Here is a 22,836-nt window from a genome sequence, read left to right as displayed (position 1 = left end):
TAGCTCTTTTCATCAAAATTCTTAGAAGTATCTTGGTGATATGACTCATTAAACTTATGGTCTTATGTAATTCACATTCTTTTGCTCCAGGTTTCTTAGGAAGAGTGATAAATACTGATTTTTTCCATCGCTTCTGGTATTATTCCAGTCTCATAAATGTCATTGATTAAATCAGTAAGTTTTTCAATTCCATAATCTTCAAGGGCGATAATTTGTTCTATTACTAATTCATCAGGACCTGCTGCCTTTCCTTTCTTCATCCTATTTATTGCATTACGAACTTCAGATTTTAAAATACTTGGACCTTCAATGTTTTTCTTAATTTCTGGTTTTTTGCCTCGATCGTCTTCAAACAACTCCTGAATATACTCAGTCCATCTGTTCATAATCTCATCTTTTTCCATGGTAATGGTACCGTCCTTTGCTTTCAAACTTGAAGAATCCACCTGAAGAACAGAGGAGCTTTTTACCATGTTATTCTTGGTTTGTTGATGTAGCCTTTTTGGATCAGTAATAGGGATTCTTTCTATTTGCTCACATTCCTGGATTAACCATTCTTCTTTGGCTTTTTGACATAAGCTTTTAACTTTTTAACTTTTAACTTATTTAATCTAAGGACTTAAATTCTATAGGATTTGCTTTCATTAGATTTTTAATTTCATCTGGCATCCGTTTATTCTTTGTGCTTTTTTCTTTTTTAGGAATCACTGACTTTGCTGATTCTACCAAGGCATCCTTTAGAGAGTTAAATTTCATTTCTACATGATTGCTCTCGTCTTCAACAGATTCTATTTCTAGACTTTGAAATCTATTCCTTACTTCAATTGTAAAGTTTTGTCTTAAGTTTTCTTCTTTAATTAATTGCAAGTAGTCAAGGGATTGTTCAGGTTTTTGCTTTTTCAGTTTTTTAAGTTTTAATTTTTCATGACGTACTGCTAGGTTATGGTCACTATTACAGTCTGCACCTGGATATGTTTTGCATTGAGTCACGGAGTTTCTAAATCTTTGATTTATAGTAATAAAGTCAATTTGATTTCTAGTGTTATCACCTGGACTTTTCCAGGTCCACAAGTGTCTTGGATGGTTTTTAAAGTAGGTATTCATAATGACCTGATTATTCATCTTGCACCATTCTACCCATTTCTCACCTCTTTCATTTCTTTCCCCTAGTCTAAATTTAGATCTCCCATGACAATAACAATATCTTGAAATTTGCATCCATTCTTTTACCTGTTCAGGCTCTTCATAGAATTTATCTATATCCTCATTTGCTCCATCTGTTGTTGGTGCATATACCTGTATAATTGCTAAATCAAATAGTTGTCCTCTGAATCTAACAAGGAGCACTCTTTCTGATATTCTAAAACACTTTTTGCCATGTTTTCATCCATAAGAATTCCTACTCCATTAGTATAGGATGTTCCACAAGAATAAATTAGTGTTTTATTTCCATACTGACATGTTCCAGCACCTATCCAACAATCTTCGCTAATTCCCATGATGTTAATCTTTAGTCTTTCCATTTCATTTATCACATTGTCCAATCTTCCTGCTTGATACAGGGTTCTTACATTCCAAGTGGCAATAATTTTCTTTTGTGTTACTTGAATTTTATAAGCAGTAGCTTGATGACGGTCAGGGATCCCCTGCTGACCAGAATCAACCCTACCCAGCGAAGCATCTTCAGAATTTTCTTGAAGATCCTCTTGATGCTGTTGTTGTGTGGTACATTTTGTGATTTTGACCATGGTTTTCTAAAGCAAATAGTTTCTAGGAAACCTAGTAGCTAGCAACGGTGGTTTGCTATTGCCTACAGTTGGGCGAACTAAAGAAATCACCATTTCTCTTCCCAAGTGTTCATCTGCCTATACTATAGCCGTTGACAATTGAGGTCCTAGCTCATCTACCTTTTCCGTCATAAGTTCAGTTACTGAACCTGCCGGATCTGCCGTTGGCCTTCGCCCGTATCCTGAGCAGGATCCCTTGTAGGTGCTACCGTTCCGGGTCAGAACGGCCCTAGGAGCAATGAATGACTAAGGAAGGGGTAACTCCACTTTCCCCAAAGCTCTGAAAGTCCCGAATCAGAGCCTCATCACCGGTTGCAGTTTAGAGTCATACCCAGGACATTTTGTATCTGTACTCGGCACAATGACAATAAAGTTGAATCTAATCTACTCTAAAAAGAAATAGACATTGTTCATTGAACTTGGTGCAATGTGTGATGTTGGTGCTGGCAGTGGTGGGCAGCGACTGAGCAGCCCTGTTTGCAATCTTGTTAGAGGTCTCCCAGGCCAGTATGGCAGTGTGCAGTAGGACCGTGTTTATTTGGTTGAATCCACTCTCAGTTTTGACGTGAGCGAGGAAAGGCCGTTCATAATTTGTGAACGCTTGTGTTGCACGAACGGGACGGTCAGCTGATGAGGAGTGTGAAGTGCATTGAATGGATTCAGCCAACTCGGGCTGTGATATCAGCCTCTTCCTCCTGAATTACCTCCCCCAACTTCCCCTTATGTGCTGCTGACTGAGTTATAAGACCATAAGATGTGGAACAGAATTAGGCCATTCGGCCCATTGAGCGAACAAACTACCAGTGCAGTAGAAAATTGGAAGGAAATTTTCATTGTAAAGAAGAAATTTTTATGCGCCACGACTCAGCTGCTGGCTTGCCGCTTTGCTGTTGTAAACATTGCAAAAGGTGGATTGTGTAGGTTAGAAGTGAATTGTATTGTGAAGTTTTTGTATTTGTTGTGGTTTTCTCATTTAGTTATTTATTATGCCATTTCTTGTATTTTATTAATCCCTGTATTTTACAGACATGTCTGATGGTACATTCTGAGTCTTTTCACTGCACTAGTGCAATAATGGACACAAAAATGTCAGTCATTACAATGAAAACTGCTTATCAATGTATTTTACATGGATTGGTGTTCCAAGTTGTCTTATTCCATTGTGCCTAGTCTGTGCCAAAGAACTTACAAATGCAGCAATGGCTCCAGCAAAATTGAAAAGATGCTTAACTCCAAATCACAGCTGTATGACATGTAAATGTGCTGATTATTTTAAATGGCTATTGGAATCTCAAAACAGAGTAAAGCTTTTGTTATAAAGTCAGTAAAATGGTAAAAAGGCAGCAAATTACTTAATATCAAAACTTATGACCCAAAAAAGTCACATGGTTGGTGAGAACCTAATACTGCCAGCATGTAAAATTACAGTGGGTAAAATACTAGGACAAGATGCAGTACGAGATATTGAAAAGGTTTCACTCTCAAGCAGTGCGATAAGTTGACGTATTGATGACGTCACATGATGCTGAAGAAGTTTTATGTGATAAACTGAAAAACAACAGCTTGTCTATCCATGTTGATGAGTCAAAGATTTCACCAATAAATGCCATGCTGTAACATGTGTAAGATTTGTAAATGATGGTGAAATTCAAGAAAACTTTTTCTGTTGCAAAGAGCTGTCGGAAACAAGCAAAGGCCAATGTATGTTTAATGTTTTGATTTCATCTCTGGAAACAAATGGTCTGACTTGGAGGAACTGTGTTGGCAACTGTGTTGCTTTGGCTTATGCTTTTTAGTAACTTAACAATGCTTTAGTAGCACTGTTAATAAATTTTCATGCTGTAAGTAGAATTAATTAAAATTGATTTACAATCTTTAGTTAAATTAAATCTACCAAAGCCACCTTTAGAAAAATTAAATCCCATTTTGGCTTAAGCCAGTTATTTAACAGAAATTTATTATATTTGCCCCATGAGTTTTTAAAATTTATGTAAGGAAACGAAAGAGATTAATTTCATGAAAGGTATGCAAAGCTTAACTTTTTTTTCAAAGAAGGCTGGACAAAATTCATTCTCTACTCAAAAGAGCATTGACAATTATTTTGGATTATTATATCGATAAGTTATTGATCATGCTATGTACCGTGAGCTGTAGATTTAATAATATTTACGCAGGGGTTGCCTGAGACACGAAAATTATTTCAAGGGTTTTTCCAGGGCAAAATGGTTGAGAAACGGTGCTCCAGTATAAGAGAGCCCAACCCTGTAGTCAGAAACCCTGACTGTCAGAGAGCCCAATCCTGTAGTCAGACACCCTGACTGTCAGAGAGCCAAATCCTGTAGTCAGACACCCTGACTGTCAGAGAGCCCAATCCTGTAGTCAGACACCCAGACTGTCAGAGAGCCCAATCCTGTAGTCAGACACCCTGACTGTCAGAGAGCCCAATCCTGTAGTCATACACCCTGACTGTCAGAGAGCCCAATCCTGTAGTCAGACACCCTGACTGTCAGAGAGCCCAATCCTGTAGTCAGACACCCTGACCATAAGGGAGCCCAATCCTGTAGTCAGACACATTGACTGTCAGAGAGCCCAATCCTGTAGTCAGACACCCTGACTGTCAGAGAGCCCAATCCTGTAGTCGGACACCCTGACCATAAGGGAGCCCAATCCTGTAGTCGGACACCCTGACCATAAGGGAGCCCAATCCTGTAGTCAGACACCCTGACCATAAGGGAGCCCAATCATGTAGTCAGACACCCTGACCATAAGGGAGCCTAACCCTGTAGTCAGACACCCTGAATGTCAGAGAGCCCAATCCTGTAGTCAGACACCCCGACTGTCAGAGAGCCCAATCCTGTAGTCAGATACCCTGACTGTCAGAGAGCCCAACCCTGTAATGAGACACCCTGACTGTCAGAGAGCCCAATCCTGTAGTCAGACACCCTGACTGTCAGAGAGCCCAACCCTGTAGTCAGACACCCTGACTGTCAGAAAGCCCAATCATATAGTCAGACACCCTGACTGTCAGAGAGCTCAATCATGTACTCAGACACCCTGACGGTCAGAGAGCCCAGTCCTGTAGTCAGACACCCTGACTGTCAGAGCCCAGTCCTGTAGTCAGACACCCTGACTGTCAGAGAGCCCAATCCTGTAGTCAGACACCCTGACTGTCAGAGAGCCCAATCCTGTAGTCAGACACCCTGACTGTCAGAGCCCAGTCCTGTAGTCAGACACCCTGACTGTCAGAGAGCCCAATCCTGTAGTCAGACACCCTGACTGTCAGAGAGCCCAATCCTGTAGTCAGACACATTGACTGTCAGAGAGCCCAATCCTGTAGTCAGACACCCTGACTGTCAGAGAGCCCAATCCTGTAGTCAGACACCCTGACCATAAGGGAGCCCAATCCTGTAGTCGGACACCCTGACCATAAGGGAGCCCAATCCTGTAGTCAGACACCCTGACCATAAGGGAGCCCAATCATGTAGTCAGACACCCTGACCATAAGGGAGCCCAATCATGTAGTCAGACACCCTGACCATAAGGGAGCCTAACCCTGTAGTCAGACACCCTGAATGTCAGAGAGCCCAATCCTGCAGTCAGACACCCTGACTGTCAGAGAGCCCAATCCTGTAGTCAGACACTCTGACTGTCAGAAAGCCCAATCATATAGTCAGACACCCTGACTGTCAGAGAGCTCAATCATGTACTCAGACACCCTGACGGTCAGAGAGCCCAGTCCTGTAGTCAGACACCCTGACTGTCAGAGCCCAGTCCTGTAGTCAGACACCCTGACTGTCAGAGAGCCCAATCCTGTAGTCAGACACCCTGACTGTCAGAGAGCCCAATCCTGTAGTCAGACACCCTGACTGTCAGAGAGCCCAATCCTGTAGTCAGACACCCTGACTGTCAGAGAGCCCAATCCTGTAGTCAGGCACTCTGACCATAAGGGAGCCCAACCCTGTAGTCAGATACCCTGACTGTACAGAGTGCCCAACCCATGAGTCAGACACCCTGGCTATCGGAGAGCTCAATCCTGTAGTCAGATATCCTGACTGTCAGAGAGCCCAACCCTGTATTCAGACACCCTGACTGTCAGAGAGCCCAATCCTGTAGTCAGGCACCCTGACTGTCAGAGAGCCCAATCCTGTAGTCAGACACCCTGACCATAAGGGAGCCCAATCCTGTAGTCAGACACCCTGACTGTCAGAGAGCCCAATCCTGTAGTCAGACACCCTGACTGTCAGAGAACCCAATCCTGTAGTCAGACACCCTGACCATAAGGGAGCCCAATCCTGTAGTCAGACACCCTGACTGTCAGAGAGTACAATCCTCTAGTCAGACACCCTGACCATAAGGGAGCCCAATCCTGTAGTCGGACACCCTGACCATAAGGGAGCCCAATCCTGTAGTCGGACACCGTGACCATAAGGGAGCCCAGTCCGGTAGTCAGACACCCTGACTGTCAGAGAGCCCAATCCTGTAGTCAGACACCCTGTCTTTCAGAGAGCCCAATCCTGTAGTCAGACACCCTGACTGTCAGAGAGCCCAACCCTGTAGTTAGACACCCTGACTGTCAGAGAGCCCAATCCTGTAGTCAGATACCCTGACTGTCAGAGAGCCCAACCCTGTAGTGAGACACCCTGACTGTCAGAGAGCCCAATCCTGTAGTCAGACACCCTGACTGTCAGAGAACCAAATCCTGTAGTCAGACACCCTGACTGTCAGAGATCCCAATCCTGTAGTCAGACACCCTGACTGTCAGAGAGCCCAATCCTGTAGTCAGACACCCTGACTGTCAGAGAACCAAATCCTGTAGTCAGACACCCTGACTGTCAGAGAGCCCAATCCTGTAGTCAGACACCCTGACTGTCAGAGAGCCCAATCCTGTAGTCAGACACCTTGACCATAAGGCAGCCCAATCCTGTAGTCGGACACCATGACCATTAGGGAGCCCAGTCCGGTAGTCAAATACCCTGACCATATGGGAGCCCAATCATGTAGTCAGACACCCTGACCATAAGGGAGTCTAACCCTGTAGTCAGACACCCTGACTGTTAGAGAGCCCAATCCTGTAGTCAGACACCCTGTCTTTCAGAGAGCCCAATCCTGTAGTCAGACACCCTGACTGTCAGAGAGCCCAACCCTGTAGTCAGACACCATGACTGTCAGAGAGCCCAATCCTGTAGTCAGATACCCTGACTGTCAGAGAGCCCAACCCTGTAGTGAAACACCCTGACTGTCAGAGAGCCCAATCATATAGTCAGACACCCTGTCTGTCAGAGAGCTCAATCATGTAGTCAGACACCCTGACTGTCAGAGCCCAGTCCTGTAGTCAGACACCCTGACTGTCAGAGAGCCCAATCCTGTAGTCAGACACCCTGCCTGTCAGAGAGCCCAAACCTGTAGTCAGACACCCTGACTGTCAGAGAGCCCAATCCTGTAGTCAGACACCCTGACTGTAAGAGAGCGCAAGCCTGTAGTCAGACACACTGACTGTCAGTGAGCCCCATCCTGTAGTCAGACACCCTGACTGTCAGAGAGCCCAACCCTGTAGTCAGACACCCTGACTGTCAGAGAGCCCAATCCTGTAGTCAGACACCCATGACCATAACGGAGCCCAACCCTGCAGTCGGACACCCTGACCATAAGGGAGCCCAATCCTGTAGTCGGACACCGTGACCATAAGGGAGCCCAGTCCGGTAGTCAGACACCCTGACTGTCAGAGAGCCCAATCCTGTAGTCAGACACCCTGTCTTTCAGAGAGCCCAATCCTGTAGTCAGACACCCTGACTGTCAGAGAGCCCAACCCTGTAGTCAGACACCCTGACTGTCAGAGAGCCCAATCCTGTAGTCAGACACCCTGACTGTCAGAGAACCCAATCCTGTAGTCAGACACCCTGACTGTCAGAGAGCCCAATCCTGTAGTCAGACACCTTGACCATAAGGCAGCCCAATCCTGTAGTCGGACACCCTCACCATAAGGGAGCCCAATCCTGTAGTCGGATACCGTGACCATTAGGGAGCCCAGTCCAGTAGTCAGACACACTGACCGTATGGGAGCCCAATCATGTAGTCAGACACCCTGACCATAAGGGAGTCTAACCCTGTAGTCAGACACCCTGACTGTCAGAGAGCCCAACCCTGTAGTCAGACACCCTGACTGTCAGAGAGCCCAATCCTGTAGTCAGATACCCTGACTGTCAGAGAGCCCAATCCTGTACTCAGACACCCTGACTGTCAGTGAGCCCTATCCTGTAGTCAGACACCCTGACTTTCAGAGAGCCCAATCATGTACTCAGACACCCTGACTGTCAGAGAGCCCAATCCTGCAGTCAGACACCCTGACTGTCAGAGAGCCCAATCCTGTAGTCAGACACCCTGACTGTCAGAGAGCCCAATCCTGTAGTCAGTCACCCTGACTGTCAGAGAGCCCTATCCTGTAGTCAGACACCCTGACTGTCAGAGAGCCCAATCCTGTAGTCAGACACCCTGACCATAAGGGAGCCCAATCCTGTAGTCGGACACCCTGACCATAAGGGAGCCCAAACCTCTAGTCGGATACCCTGACCATAAGGGAGCCCAATCCGGTAGTCAGACACCCTGACCATAAGGGAGCCCAATCATGTAGTCAGACACCCTGACCATAAGGGAGCCTAACGCTGTAGTCAGACACACTGTTTGTCAGAGAGCCCTATCCTGTAGTCAGACACCCTGACTATCAGAGAGCCCAACCCTGTAGTCAGACACCCTGACTGTACAGAGTTCCCAACCCATGAGTCAGACACCCTGACTATCAGAGAGCCCAATACTGTAGTCAGATACCCTGTCTGTGAGAGAGCGCAACCCTGTAGTCAGACACCCTGACTGTCAGAGAGCCCAATCCTGTAGTCATATACCCTGACAGTCAGAGAGCCGAACTCTGTAGTCAGACACCCTGACTGTCAAAAAGCCCAATCATATAGTCAGACACCCTGACTGTCAGAGAGCCCAGTCCTGTAGTCAGACACCCTGACTGTCAGAGAGCCCAGTCCTGTAGTCAGACACCCTGACTGTCAGAGAGCCCAATGCTGTCGTCAGACACCCTGACTGTCAGAGAGCCCAGTCCTGTAGTCAGACACCCTGACTGTCAGAGAGCCCAATCCTGCAGTCAGACACCCTGACTGTCAGAGTGCCCAATCCTGTAGTCAGACACCCTGACCATAAGGGAGCCCAACCCTGTAGTCAGATACCCTGACTGTAAGATAGCCCAATCATGTCGTCAGACTTCCTGACTGTCAGAGAGCCCAATCATGTAGTCAGATACCTTGAATGTCAGAGAGCTCCACCGTGTAGTCAGACACCCTGACTGTCAAAAAGCCCAATCATATAGTCAGACGCCCTGACTGTCAGAGAGCCCAGTCCTGTAGTCAGACACCCTGACTGTCAGAGCCCTATCCTGTAGTCAGACACCCTGACTGTCAGAGAGCCCAACCCTGTAGTCCGACACCCTGACTGTCAGAGAGCCCAATCCTGTAGTCAGACACCCTGACTGTCAGAGAGCCCAATCCTGTAGTCAGACACCCTGACTGTCAGAGAGTCCAACCCTGTAGTCAGACACCCTGACTGTCAGAGAGCCCAATCCTGTAGTCAGACACCCTTACTGTCAGAGAGCCCAATCCTGTAGTTAGATACCCTGACTGTCAGTGAGCCCAATCCTGTAGTCAGACACCCTGACCATAAGGGAGCCCAAACCTCTAGTCGGATACCCTGACCATAAGGGAGCCTAACGCTGTAGTCAGACACCCTGTTTGTCAGAGAGCCCAATCCTGTAGTCAGACACCCTGACTGTCAGAGAGCCCAATCCTGTAGTCAGACACCCTGACTGTCAGAGAGCCCAACCCTGTAGTCAGACACCTTGACTGTCAGAGAGCCCAATCCTGTAGTCAGACACCCTTACTGTCAGAGAGCCCAATCCTGTAGTCAGATACCCTGACTGTCAGAGAGCCCAATCCATAGTCAGACACCCTGACCATAAGGGAGCCCAACACTGTAGTCAGACACCCTTACTGTCAGAGAGCCCAATCCTGTAGTCAGATACCCTGACTGTATGAGAGCCCAATCATGTAGTCAGACACCCTGACTGTCAGAGAGCCCAATCCTGTAGTCAGATACCCAACCTGTATGAGAGCCCAATCATGTAGTCAGACACCCTGACTGTCAGAGTGCCCCACCCTGTAGTCAGACACCCCGACTGCCAGAAAGCCCAATCATATAGTCAGACACCCTGACTGTCAGAGAGCCCAATCCTGCAGTCAGACACTCTGACTGTCAGAGAACCCAATCCTGTAGTCAGACACCCTGACCATAAGGGAGCCCAACCCTGTAGTCAGACACCCTTACTGTCAGAGAGCCCAATCCTGTAGTCAGATACCCTGACTGTCAGAGAGCTCCACCGTGTAGTCAGACACCCTGACTGTCAAAAAGCCCAATCATATAGTCAGACACCCTGACTGTCAGAGAGCCCAGTCCTGTAGTCAGACACCCTGACTGTCAGAGAGCCCAATCCTGCAGTCAGACACCCTGACTGTCAGAGAGCCCAGTCCTGTAGTCAGACACCCTGACTGTCAGAGAGCCCAATCATGTCGTCAGACATCCTGACTGTCAGAGAGCCCAATCATGTAGTCACATTCCCTGACTGTCAGAGAGCCCAATCATGTAGTCAGATACCCTGACTGTCACAGAGGCCAATCCTGTAGTCAGACACCCTGACTGTCAGAGAGCCCAATCCTGTAGTCAGACGCCCTGACCATAATGGAGCCAATCCTGTAGTCGGTCACCCTGAACATAAGGGAGCCCAATCCGGTAGTCAGACACCCTGACCATGAGGGAGCCCAATCCTGTAGTCAGACTCCCTGACTGTCAGAGCGCCCAATCCTGTGGTCAGATACCCTGACCGTAAGGGAGCCCAATCCGGTAGTCAGACACCCTGACCATAAGGGAATCCAAGCATGCAGTCAGACACCCTGACCATAAGGGAGCCTAACGGTGTAGTCAGACACCCTGTTTGTCAGAGAGCCCATCCTGTAGTCAGACACCCTGACTGTCAGAGAGCCCAATTCTGTAGTCAGACACCGAGTGTCAGAGAGCCCAGTCCTGTAGTCAGACACCCTGACTGTCAGAGAGCCCAACCCTGTAGTCCGACACCCTGACTGTCAGAGAGCCCAATCCTGTAGTCAGACACCCTGACTGTCAGAGAGCCCAATCCTGTAGTCAGACACCCTGACTGTCAGAGAGTCCAATCCTGTAGTCAGACCCCCTGACTGTCAGAGAGTCCAACCCTGTACTCAGACACCCTGACTGTCAGGGAGCCCAATCCTGTAGTCAGACACCCTTACTGTCGGAGAGCCCAATCCTGTAGTCGGACACCCTGACTGTGAGGGTGCCCAACCCTGTAGTCGGACACCCTGACTATAAGGGAGCCCAACCCTGTAGTCAGACGCCCTGACTATAAGGGAGCCCAACCCTGTAGTCAGACTCCCTGACCATTGGGAGCCCAATCCTGTAGTCAGACACCCTCATATAAGGGAGTCCAATCCTGTAGTCAGACACCCTGACTATAAGGGAGCCCAACCTTGTAGTCAGACACCCTTACCATAAGGGAGTCCAACTATGTAGTCGGACACCCTGACTATAAGTGAGCCCAACCCTGTAGTCAGACATCCTACTATAAGGGAGCCTAGTCCTGTTCTCGGACAATGTGAGTCACTGGTGAGCTATTTTTTCCAGAGATAACTACATTTAGAACAGATCAGGAATTGAAACTGGGGGTTTCCAGGTTTTGCAGCCTTGTATGATATTGCGAAATGAACATATTTGTTACTTTCGCTTTCTGTTCTCTTTCATTGGAGTTTTTTTTTAGAACGGAACAGGTCCTTCCAGCCCAAGGTGCCGCACTGCTCAGCGTCCCACCTGTTTTATCCTAGTTTAATCACAGGACAATTTACCATAACCAGTCAACCTCCTAACCAGTACATCTTTGGACTGTGGGAGGAATCCAGAGCACCCAGAGGAGACCCACATGGTCACGAGAGAACATACAGACTCCTTTAGGATGATGCCAGAATTGAACTTCAGACTCCGGAATGCTCTAAGCTGTAGTAATGTTGATCTGACCACTATGCTAAGTTGTAAGGTCGCTTAGCTTGTTGGGCTGATGGCAGCTCCAAGCCAACTAATTAGTCCCACCTTTCCTGCTCTTTCATCATAGTCTTGCTTTATTTTGTTTCAAATAAACCTACAGAACTGTGCAAAAGTCTGAGATATAGATATAGAGAGGGATGCCTAAGACTTTTGCACAGTACTGTAATTGTCAACCGGGAGCAAATCTGGTGGGAGCAAATGACGTTGGGAATGTGAGGTTGGAGCACCGCAGGTAAGGTGTAGGACAGGTGACAGAGGAGTGCCAGAGGCAGGGTGTTGGCACGAATGTAGACACACCCAGCCCTGAGACACCAGGGAAGGGCATTTGATTCCAGGCAATTGGTTAATTGGTCATTGCAGAATATTTCTCTGGTGCTTCCTGCTCCCTCCCCTCTCCCTTTCCCTGTCCCACTCCAGTGCACAATAGAGACCCATATCAGAATCAGGTTTATAATCACTCACATATGTCATGATTTTTCTTTGTAATAGCAGTACAGTAGAATACATAAAATTACTACAGTACTGTGCAAAAGTCTTGGCACCCTAGCTATCTATATGTACCGAAGACTTTTGGACAGTACTGTTTTTCAGTTTGTGACCGGCACTCTTTCAGGCACCCTATTTCCTGTTTTTTTTGCCAATTTATACTTGTTGCTGAGTTCCATTCCAAGAGATGACCCATTCCCAAGCGTAATGATTCTGATATCCCACCTGAAGCTGTAACTTGTTTATCTGAGCTGCAGGACCTATGTAGCTCTTGAAGTTCTTTAGCAACACATACAAAATGCTTGAGGAACTCAGCAAGTTAGGCAGCATCTTTGGAAATTAATAAACAGGCGATGTTTTTAGGCCAAGACCCTTCATCAGGACTGGAAAGGAAGGGAGACGGAGACCGAATAAGAAGGTGAAGGAGAAATAAAGGAGCATAGCTAATGGGTGATTGGTGAGGCCAGGTGAAAGGTGGAGGGGTGGGTGGTTGTACAACCTCAATATAACATCCCAACTCCTGTACTCACAGATCAGATTTATGAAGACTAAAGTGGTGAAAGCTCTCTTTATGACCCTATCTACATGTTACGCCACATTCAAGGGATTATGTATTCCTATTTCCCTCTGTTCTATTGCACTCCTCAGTTCCCTACCATTCACTGTGTCAGTCCTACCTTGGTCTGTCGTCCGGAAGTGCAACACCTCACACTTGTCTGCATTAAATTCCATCTGCTATTTCTCAGCCCAGATGGGTGTGGATGTAGCCTGTACCTGTTAGGCTGCAGATGCATGTAAAGTAACAGTTGACATTTCGGGCAGAGACCCTTCATCAGAACTAGAAAGAAAGGGGGAAGAAGCCAGAGTAAGAATGTGGGGGGAGGGAAAGGAATGCAAGCTGGCAGGTGATAGTGGAGGCCAGGTGAGAGGGAAATTAGCTGGGGGTTGCAGTAAGAAGCTGGGAGACAGGTGGAAAAAGTAAAGGACTTGAAGGAGAAGGAAGCTGAGAGGAGAGTAGACCATGGGGAAATGGGAAGGAGGAGGGGAACCAGAGGAAGGTGAGGAGATGAGAAGAGGTGGGAGGGTAACCAGAATGGGAAATGAAAAAGCGAGGGGCAAGAATTACTGGAAGTTGGAGAAATCAATGTCGATGCCAAGAGGTTAGAGGTTATCCAGACAAAATATGAGGTGTTACTGCTGCTATCTGCATTTTGCTTCATCGTAGAGGAGGCCATGTACAGGCATCTACCCAGTGCTCCTGGTATGGCCTCCTCTACATCAGTAAGACATGATGCAGTTTGGGGGACCACTGTCGATAACCTTTTCTGTGTCCACCATAAAAGGCAAGATCACCCAGTGGCCACCAATTTCAATACTGTTTCCATTCTGATATGTCAAGTTCCCCTCCTCCTTCCCTTTCTTCCATGGTCCACTAAATTCTCCTCTTAGATTCTTCCTTCTTCAGTCTCACCTGTCAGCTTGTACTCCATCTCCTCTCTCCCCGCCCCCCCTCCTTATTCTAGCTTCTTCCGTCTTCCTTTCCACTCCTCCTGAAGCGTCTTGGCCCAAAACATCGACAGTTTATTCCCCTCCATAGATGCTGCCTGACTGACATTTTGTGCATGCTGCTTAAGATTTCCAGCAGTTGCAGGATGACTTGTGTTTAAAAAGAAGAGAATGTTTGAATATCTTGCTGGATCTTCATTACCTAATTGCTTCTCTTGGTCCACTGATTGCAAACCTTGTTGCTACACACGGCAGAATCTTGTTAACTATACAGTCTGATCCTTGTTCTTCATTCAATCCAACAACTTCTCCCCACTAAAAATAAAATTCTAATTGGATGATTGTATTTGTGATGGTTTCAGATGTCATTGACCTCACCGGAGATGACAAGGATGACCTGCAGAGGGCAATTGCTCTAAGTTTGGAGGAATCCAATCGTGCATTCAGGGAGACTGGTATAACAGATGAGGAACAAGCCATCAGTAGGTGAGTGGCTCGGAGGCTATCATACCAAATCCTCATGAATGATGAAGCTGGGATGGAGAAATTTCTGCTTTGTAACTTTGCCCCAGGTGTTGTTACGTGAGAATAATTGTATAAAAATGGCTAAACTTTCAAGACACAATACAAATTCCTCCCAGTGCTTGTTTCCTTAATTCTGTTCTTAAGTATTCAAGTGTCATAGACACAAGACTGGGACCTCTACCTGAGTCAGCAGGGTGGGCTAATTAAGCAACTGCCCATTTCAAAAACATGAGGTTCTGCGGATGCTGAATATCCAGAGCAACACACACATAAAATGCCAGAGGCGCTAAACAGGTCAGGCTGCATTTTTGATAAGGAGTAAACAGTCAATGTTTCAGACTAAGACCTTTCATCAGGACTGGAAAGGTAGTAGTGAAAAAAGAGCATGTTCTAGGTGGTGGGGGTCCTTAATGATGGATGTTGCCTGACTGAGGCATCGCCTTTTGAATTTTCCCTTAATACTAGTTAGGCTGGTGTCCATGATGGAGTTGGCTGAGTTTACAACACTGATTATTTTTCCACTCCTGTGGAGTGACCAGACAGTGATGCAACTAGTGAGGATACTCTCTACGGTTCATCTGTAGAATTTGCTAGATTACTTGGTGACATACCAAATCTCCTCAAACTCCTAATGAAATAGAGGTGCTGTCGCACCTTCTATGTAATTGAATCAATACGTTGGGCCAGGATAGATGAGCCTGAGTATATCTGCCTGTGTGAATGCTGTTTACTAATTGTGTTATAATTTTGTTTGGGCTTTGCACTCTGCCAGTGCTAATGACAACTGTCAGTGAGATTTGGTACCAATAACGAGGAAGAAGTGCAGGCTAGGTATAATCAAACATTGTATAATATATCAAGAAACCATGGTCCACGAGTTCAAAGTACATTTATTACTAAAGTGTGTGTGTGTGTGTGTGTATACAACCTTGAGATTCATCTCCTTACAGACAACCACAAAGCAAAAAGACACAAAAGAATCAATTTTTTTTTAAAAAAAAGAACAGTCAAACATCCAGATAGAGGGGGGAAAAAAAACAAATCTTACGAACAATAAACACAAGAAAATAGCGTTCTGAACTGAAGTCCACAGAGAGTCTGTCCACGGACCTTTAGTTCAGTGCAGAACAGAGTAAACATTACAGAGAAGCAAGCTGAAGTGGCCCATCCCTTGCCTTGAGCCCTGACACCATGACCTTTTGAATCTGGCCCAGTGCCTAAATCGTCATCCAAACACCCGGTTCACAATCTGCACATCTTGAACAACACGCGCAGAGAAAATACTGGAGAAATATTCCTCTCCATAGATGTTGCCTGACCTGCTGAATTCCTCCATCATTTTGTGTGTGTTCCACTATTTAATAGATCATTTTAAATTGAGTGAAGTACATTAATGAGGACACGCTTATTAGCAAAAATGTAGAAACATAGAAAATAGGTGCAGGAGTAGGCCATTCGGCCCTTCAATCCTGCACCGCCATTCAGTACAATCATGGCTGATCATTCAACTCAGAACCCTGTTCCAGCCTTCCCTCCATACCCCCTGATCTCTTTAGCCACAAGGGCCATATCTAACTCCCTATTAAATATAGCCAATGAACTGGCCTCAACTGTTTCTTGTGGCAGAGAATTCCACAGATTCACCACTCTCTGCGTGAAGAAGTTTTTCCTAATCTCGGTCCTAAAAGGCTTCCCCTTTATCCTCAAACTGTGACCCCTCGTTCTGGACTTCCCCAACATCGGGAACAATCTTCCTGCATCTAGCCTGTCCAATCCCTTCAGGATTTTATACGTTTCAATAAGATCCCCCCTCAATCTTCTAAATTCCAACGAGTATAAGCCTAGTCGATCCAGTCTTTCATCATACGAAAGTCCTGCCATCCCAGGAATCAATCTGGTGAACCTTCTTTGCACTCCCCCTATGGCAAGAATGTCTTTCCTCAGATTAGGGGACCAAAACTGCACACAATACTCCAGGTGTGGTCTCACCAAGGCCTTGTACAACTGCAGTAGTACCTCCCTGCTCCTGTACTCGAATCTTCTTGCTATGAATGCTAGCATACCATTCGCCTTTTTCACCACCTGCTGTACCTGCATGCCCACTTTCAAAGACTGGTGTATAATGACACCCAGGTCTCGTTGCACCTCCCCTTTTCCTAATCGGCCACCATTCAGATAATAATCTGTTTTCCTGTTTTTGCCACCAAAGTGGATAACCTCACATTTATCCACATTAAATTGCATCTGCCATGAATTTGCCCACTCACCTAACCTATCCAAGTCACCCTGCATCCTCTTAGCATCCTCCTCACAGCTAACACTGCCGCCCAGCTTCGTGTCATCCGCAAACTTGGAGATGCTGCATTTAATTCCCTCGTCTAAGTCATTAATATATATTGTAAACAACTGGGGTCCCAGCACTGAATCTTGCGGTACCCCACTAGTCACTGCCTGCCATTCTGAAAAGGTCCCGTTTATTCCCACTGTTTGCTTCCTGTCTGCCAACCAATTCTCTATCCACATCAATACCTTACCCCCAATACTGTGTGCTTTAAGTTTGCACACTAATCTCCTGTGTGAGACCTTGTCAAAAGCCTTTTGAAAATCCAAATATACCACATCCACTAGTTCTCCCCTATCCACTCTACTAGTTACATCCTCAAAAAATTCTCTGAGATTCATCAGACATGATTTTCCTTTCACAAATCCATGCTGACTTTGTCCGATGATTTCACCGCTTTCCAAATGTGCTGTTATCACATCTTTGATAACTGACTCTAGCATTTTCCCCACCACCAATGTTAGGCTAACCGGTCTATAATTCCCCGGTTTCTCTCTCCCTCCTTTTTTAAAAAGTGGGGTTACATTAGCCATCTTCCAGTCCTCAGGAACTAGTCCAGAATCTAAAGAGTTTTGAAAAATTATCATTAATGCATCCACTATTTCTTGGGCTACTTCCTTAAGCACTCTGGGATGCAGACTATCTGGCCCTGGGGATCTATCTGCCTTTAATCCCTTCAATTTACCTAACACCACTTCCCTACTAACATGTATTTCCCTCAGTTCCTCCATCTCACTAGACCCTCTGTCCCCTACTATTTCCGGAAGATTATTTATGTCCTCCTTAGTGAAGACAAAACCAAAGTAGTTATTCAATTGGTCTGCCATGTCCTTGCTCCCCATAAGCATTTCACCTCTTTCTGTCTGTCGGGGACCTACATTTGTCTTAACCAATCTTTTTCATTTCACTTATCTATAAAAGCTTTTACAGTCAGTTTTTATGTTCCCTGCCAGTTTTCTCTCATAATCTTTTTTCCCTTTCGGAATTAAGCCCTTTGTCCTCCTCTGCTGGACTCTGAATTTCTCCCAGTCCTCAGGTGAGCTGCTCTTTCTGGCTAATTTGTATGCTTCTTCTTTGGAATTGATACTATCCCTAATTTCCCTTGTCAGCCACGGGTGCACTACCTTCCCTGATTTATGCTTTTGCCAAACTGGGATGAACAATTGTTGTAGTTCGTCCAGAGATCTTTAAATGCTTGCCATTGCATATCCACCGTCAACCCTTTAAGTATCATTTGCCAGTCTATCTTAGCTAATTCAAGTCTCATACCTATCTTAGCTAATTCACGTCTCATGTCGGTTGACTTATTCAAATTTGTAGATTGTGCAATAAAGGTATCTTTAGGATTCCAGGACAGAATGAGGGATGACTGTGATGAGCATGGTTTTTGGGTGAAGTGGTGGTCTTGAATAGGAATGTGGGAGTGTAAATGACAACAGTGTTATGGAACACAGTGGACATTATAAACAACAAGAACGTGATCTTAACACTTCCATGTCTTATGACCTTAGAAACCTGTTGTGAAATCTAAGTTAAGAGGATAGTTTAGCAAAATGCTGTGAATATTTGAAAACAAGAACAGAAAGAGCATTAGTTAACCTCACTGTATCTACAGAATGTGGTAGATAAACCCCAGTCCATCACAGGTAAACCCCTCCCTACCACTAAGCACATCTACAAGGAGCACGGCTACCAGAAAGCAGCATCCGTCATCAAGGGCCCCCACTATCCAGACCAAGCTGTCTTCGCACTAATACCATCAGGAAGGATGTTCAGGTGCCTTGGGTCCCACTGCACCAGGTTCAGTAATAGTACAATCATCAGGCTCCTGACCCAGTGTGAGTAACTTGGCTCACCTCAACTCTGAACTGATTCCACAGCCTTTCAATTCACTTTCAAGGACTTTGCAACTCATTTTCTCAGTAGTGATTTATTTGCTTAATTATTTAGTATTTGCACAATTTGTCTTCTTTTACACATTGGTTTATGTCAGTCTTTTCATTAGTTTTCATCAGTTTGTTTTAGAAATTGTATTTTATTTATTTTTCCATAAATGCCTGCAAGAAAACAAATCTTCGGGCAGAATATGGTGACATATATGTACTTTGATAATAAACTTACTTTGAACGTTGAGCTTTGAGGTTTGCTATCCCACCAGTATTTTAGATTCAAGTACCTGTGAAATGTAACTAATATTAAAAAACATTGGTTAATTTGTACACCATAAGCTCCCAGAAACAGCAATGTGGTAATGACCATATTGTAACGTGGTTGAAATCACCAGAGAGGCAAAGTTGCTGGTAGATACAAAGCAGCTTCTTTATTCGACACAACAAGGTACAGCAGGCATTATACGAATGGAGACGCTTTCGGTAGAAAGGCCTGCTAGCCCAATGTGGGCTCGATATTTATATGCTAACGCAAAAGCAATTGCTACTTAAAAAGTTATAGACAATACTTCCTTTTGAAGCTATCTACAAACATCACACCTTCTGACTTCATCCTTTCCTTCTGACGCCAACGTGTCTGAGTTGATATCCACAGCCTTTAGGAATGCAAGTTAAATCCACAATACATTTATTTGGCACTTTACATGCTAACATAGAAGACAATTAATATTTATAAAGTATAGATACTGTCCTCGAAACTACAGCACCTAGTCAGACTACGGCGCCAGAAACATCTGGTATTCACACCTTTTTAGGAAGCGCATTGTTGTGGACTCAATCCACAGTACTTTGTCAAATAGAAGTCTGGTGGCCAAAGTCATTTAAGTGTAACCGAATCATATTCCCCAAAAAAACTCACTCTAATAACCAGATGGTTTGTTTTTACGCAAGGTAAAGTTCAGGTTTATTTATCATTCAATCATACACATGAATAAACTCAAACAAAATGCTGTTCCTCTGGGGCCAAGGTGCAAAACACAGTACTAACAGTCACATAAAAAAGAATGTAGCCCAAGTCTGTGAGTGGTATGGTCTGTAGGTTGATGGTATTGGATGTTGTCCTGGAGCCACATTTCTGCAAGAACAAGCACTCAGCAGTTCCTCATCATGTGCTGGTGCAGCCATAGACGAATGCAATCCAGCTTGGCTTCCACCGAGTGAACAATGGAGGGTAGCGCCAATGAGAGGAGCCAGCCCCCAACCCAGCATGGACTCCAGCGCACCCGCCGCACCTTAACTAATTCTTTAATCATTTTAAGTATTGGTTAAAGAATAAATAATTGGCTTACTTAAGTTGGGGGAGCTCTGTCTTTTGCAATAATGCCATGGGAGGGTAGACAGGATACCAGTTCATGGTCAGATTTGAAGAATGGCACCACAGATGGTGTAAAACCCCTGTAGTACTCGATTCTCTAGAATTGGATAGACTTGCACCCTATTTTGAGAGGCACAGTTGCTTCCTCCTGTAATAATCCATAATGCTTATAAAACAAGTAGATTTTTTCTTTAGTTGGGGTTCTCAGAGTCACAGAGCACTACAGCACAGAAACAGGCCCCTCAGCCCATCTAGTCTGTGTATTATTCTGCCTACTCCTGTCCCACCATTGCCCTCCCATTCAAGTACCTATCCAACTTTCTCTTAAATTTTGAAATTGAACCCACATCCATCATAGTTGCATCACCCGCTGAGTGAAGAAGTTCTCCCTGAGGGTTCCCCTTAAATAATTCACCTTTCACCTTTAACCCATTACTTCTTGTTCTAGTCTCAGCCACCCTCGGTGCAAGAAGTCTGCTAGTAGTTATCTATACACCTCATAATTTTGTGTACTTTATTAGTCATCCTTCAGCCAGGTGCTAAAGAATGAAACCTGATCATTGAATCAGTGTTTCCACTGATGTCTACTATAAGCCTACTGACTCGCACAGCTATCTGGACTATTCCTCTTCTCACCCTGTCTCTTGCAAAAACGCCATCCCCTTCTCGCAATTCCTCCGTCTCTGCCGCATCTGCTCTCAGGATGAGGCTTTTCATTCTAGGACGAGGGAGATGTCTTCCTTTTTTAAAGAAAGGGGCTTCCCTTCCTCTACTATCAACTCTGCTCTTAAACCCATCTCCCCCATTTCACGTATATCTGCTCTCACTCCATCCTCCCGCCACCCCACTAGGAATAGGGTTCCCCTGGTCCTCACCTACCACCCCACCAGCCTCCAGGTCCAACATATTATTCTCCGTAACTTCCGCCACCTCCAACGGGATCCCACCACATCTTTCCCTCCCCCCCCCCGCTTTCCGTAGGGATCGCTCCCTACGCAACTCCCTTGTCCATTCGTCCCCCCCATCCCTCCCCACTGATCTCCCTCCTGGCACTTATCCGTGTAAGCGGAACAAGTGCTACACATGCCCTTACACTTCCTCCCTTACCACCATTCAGGGCCCCAAACAGTCCTTCCAGGTGAGGCAACACTTCACCTGTGAGGCGACTGGGGTGATATACTGCGTCCGGTGCTCCCAATGTGGCCTTTTATATATTGGCGAGACCCTACGCAGACTGGGAGACCGCTTTGCTGAACATCTACGCTCTGTCCGCCAGAGAAAGCAGGATCTCCCAGTGGCCACACATTTTAATTCCACATCCCATTCCCATTCTGACATGTCTATCCATGGCCTCCTCTACTGTAAAGATGAAGCCACACTCAGGTTGGAGGAACAACACCTTATATTCCGTCTGGGTAGCCTCCAACCTGATGGCATGAACATCGACTTCTCTAACTTCCGCTAATGCCCCACCGCCCCCTCGTACCCCATCTGTTACTTATTTTTATGCACACATTCTTTCTCTCACTCTCCTTTTTCTCCCTCTGTCCCTCTGAATATACCTCTTGCCCATCCTCTGGGTCCCACCCCCCCTCTTGTCTTTCTTCCCGGACCTCCTGTCCCATGATCATCTCGTATCTCCTTTTGCCTATCACCTGTCCAGCTCTTGGCTCTATCCCTCCCCCTCCTGTCTTCTCCTATCATTTTGGATCTTCCCCCTCCCCCTCCAACTTTCAAATCCCTTACTCATTCTTCCTTCAGTTAGTCCTGACGAAGGGTCTCGGCCTGAAACGTCGACTGCACCTCTTCCTACAGATGCTGCCTGGCCTGCTGCATTCACCAGCAACTTTGATGTGTGTTGCATGGATTAAATAGTGTTAGCAAAACCAGAAGGTCATGAGAATCATAGACTGAGATCCTGTAAACATTTCCAGACCTATCAAAAAGGGAAGAGAAATGTTTGCAAATCTTTGGCAAGTCAGTTCAATAGATCTTTTGGTTCTTCCTGGTTTCATGAAGACTCTTGGAATCAATTGTGGAAAAAAATTGTCAGCAATCACGAGGAAAGCTCACTTCTGTCCCAGGATACTGACGGACTTTTACCGCTGTACCATTGAGAGCATACTCACCAACTGCATCTCAGTGTGGTATGGCAATTGTCCCGTATTGGATCGCAAAGCACTCCAGCGTGTGGTGAAAACTGCCCAGCGGATTATTGGCACCCAATTGCCCACCATTGAGAACGTCTACCATAAACGCTGCCTGGGCAGGGTGAAAAGCATTATCAGGGATGCATCTCACCCTAACTATGAACTTCTACTCTCCTCCCATCCGGTAGGCGCTACAGGAGCCTCTGCTCCCGCACCAGCAGGCACAGGAAGAGCTTCTTCCCTGAGGCTGTGACACTGCTGAACCTCTCATCACAGCGCTAAGCAGTATTGCATCCGTATTGTACTGTCTCAGTACTTTTATATTTGTGTGCTGTAGCACTTTTTTTATTCGCAGTTATTTTATAAATAACACTATTCTTTGCATTTCTGGTCAGATGCTAAACACATTTCATTGGTTTTGTATCTGTACTCGGCACAATAACAATAAAGTTGAATGTAATCTAATCTAATTCTAATTCTAATTGAGAACAAACTGAGAGCTATTATAGTTATGAGGATGCAGAAAAGACTTCTGTAATGTATCAGAGAAGAGAAAGGTTAAAGAAAAGTTTTATTTGTCATCTGTACAGTGAAATGC

General features: G+C 45.7%; 1 protein-coding gene across 6 annotated transcripts in view; it reads left to right on the top strand.

Annotated features, from left to right (window-relative positions):
- usp25 (ubiquitin specific peptidase 25) overlaps window positions 1-22,836 on the top strand; it is a 551,935-nt gene that overhangs the window by 347,207 nt on the left and 181,892 nt on the right. For all 6 annotated transcript variants that reach the window (XM_072259857.1, XM_072259852.1, XM_072259853.1 and 3 more), the window contains exon 4: window positions 14,321-14,444. Coding sequence is in view for 5 of the 6 variants with exons in the window: in XM_072259852.1 (XP_072115953.1) it covers window positions 14,321-14,444 (124 nt within the window). In the remaining variant the exon portion in view is untranslated. The remainder of the gene's footprint in view (window positions 1-14,320; window positions 14,445-22,836) is intronic.

This window comes from Mobula birostris, chromosome 6 (genome assembly GCF_030028105.1).
Source record: "Mobula birostris isolate sMobBir1 chromosome 6, sMobBir1.hap1, whole genome shotgun sequence".
In the NCBI taxonomy this organism is placed as follows: Eukaryota; Metazoa; Chordata; class Chondrichthyes; order Myliobatiformes; family Myliobatidae; genus Mobula; species Mobula birostris.
Note: the sequence above shows the minus strand (reverse complement) of the source record. Positions and strands in the feature narration are given on the sequence as shown.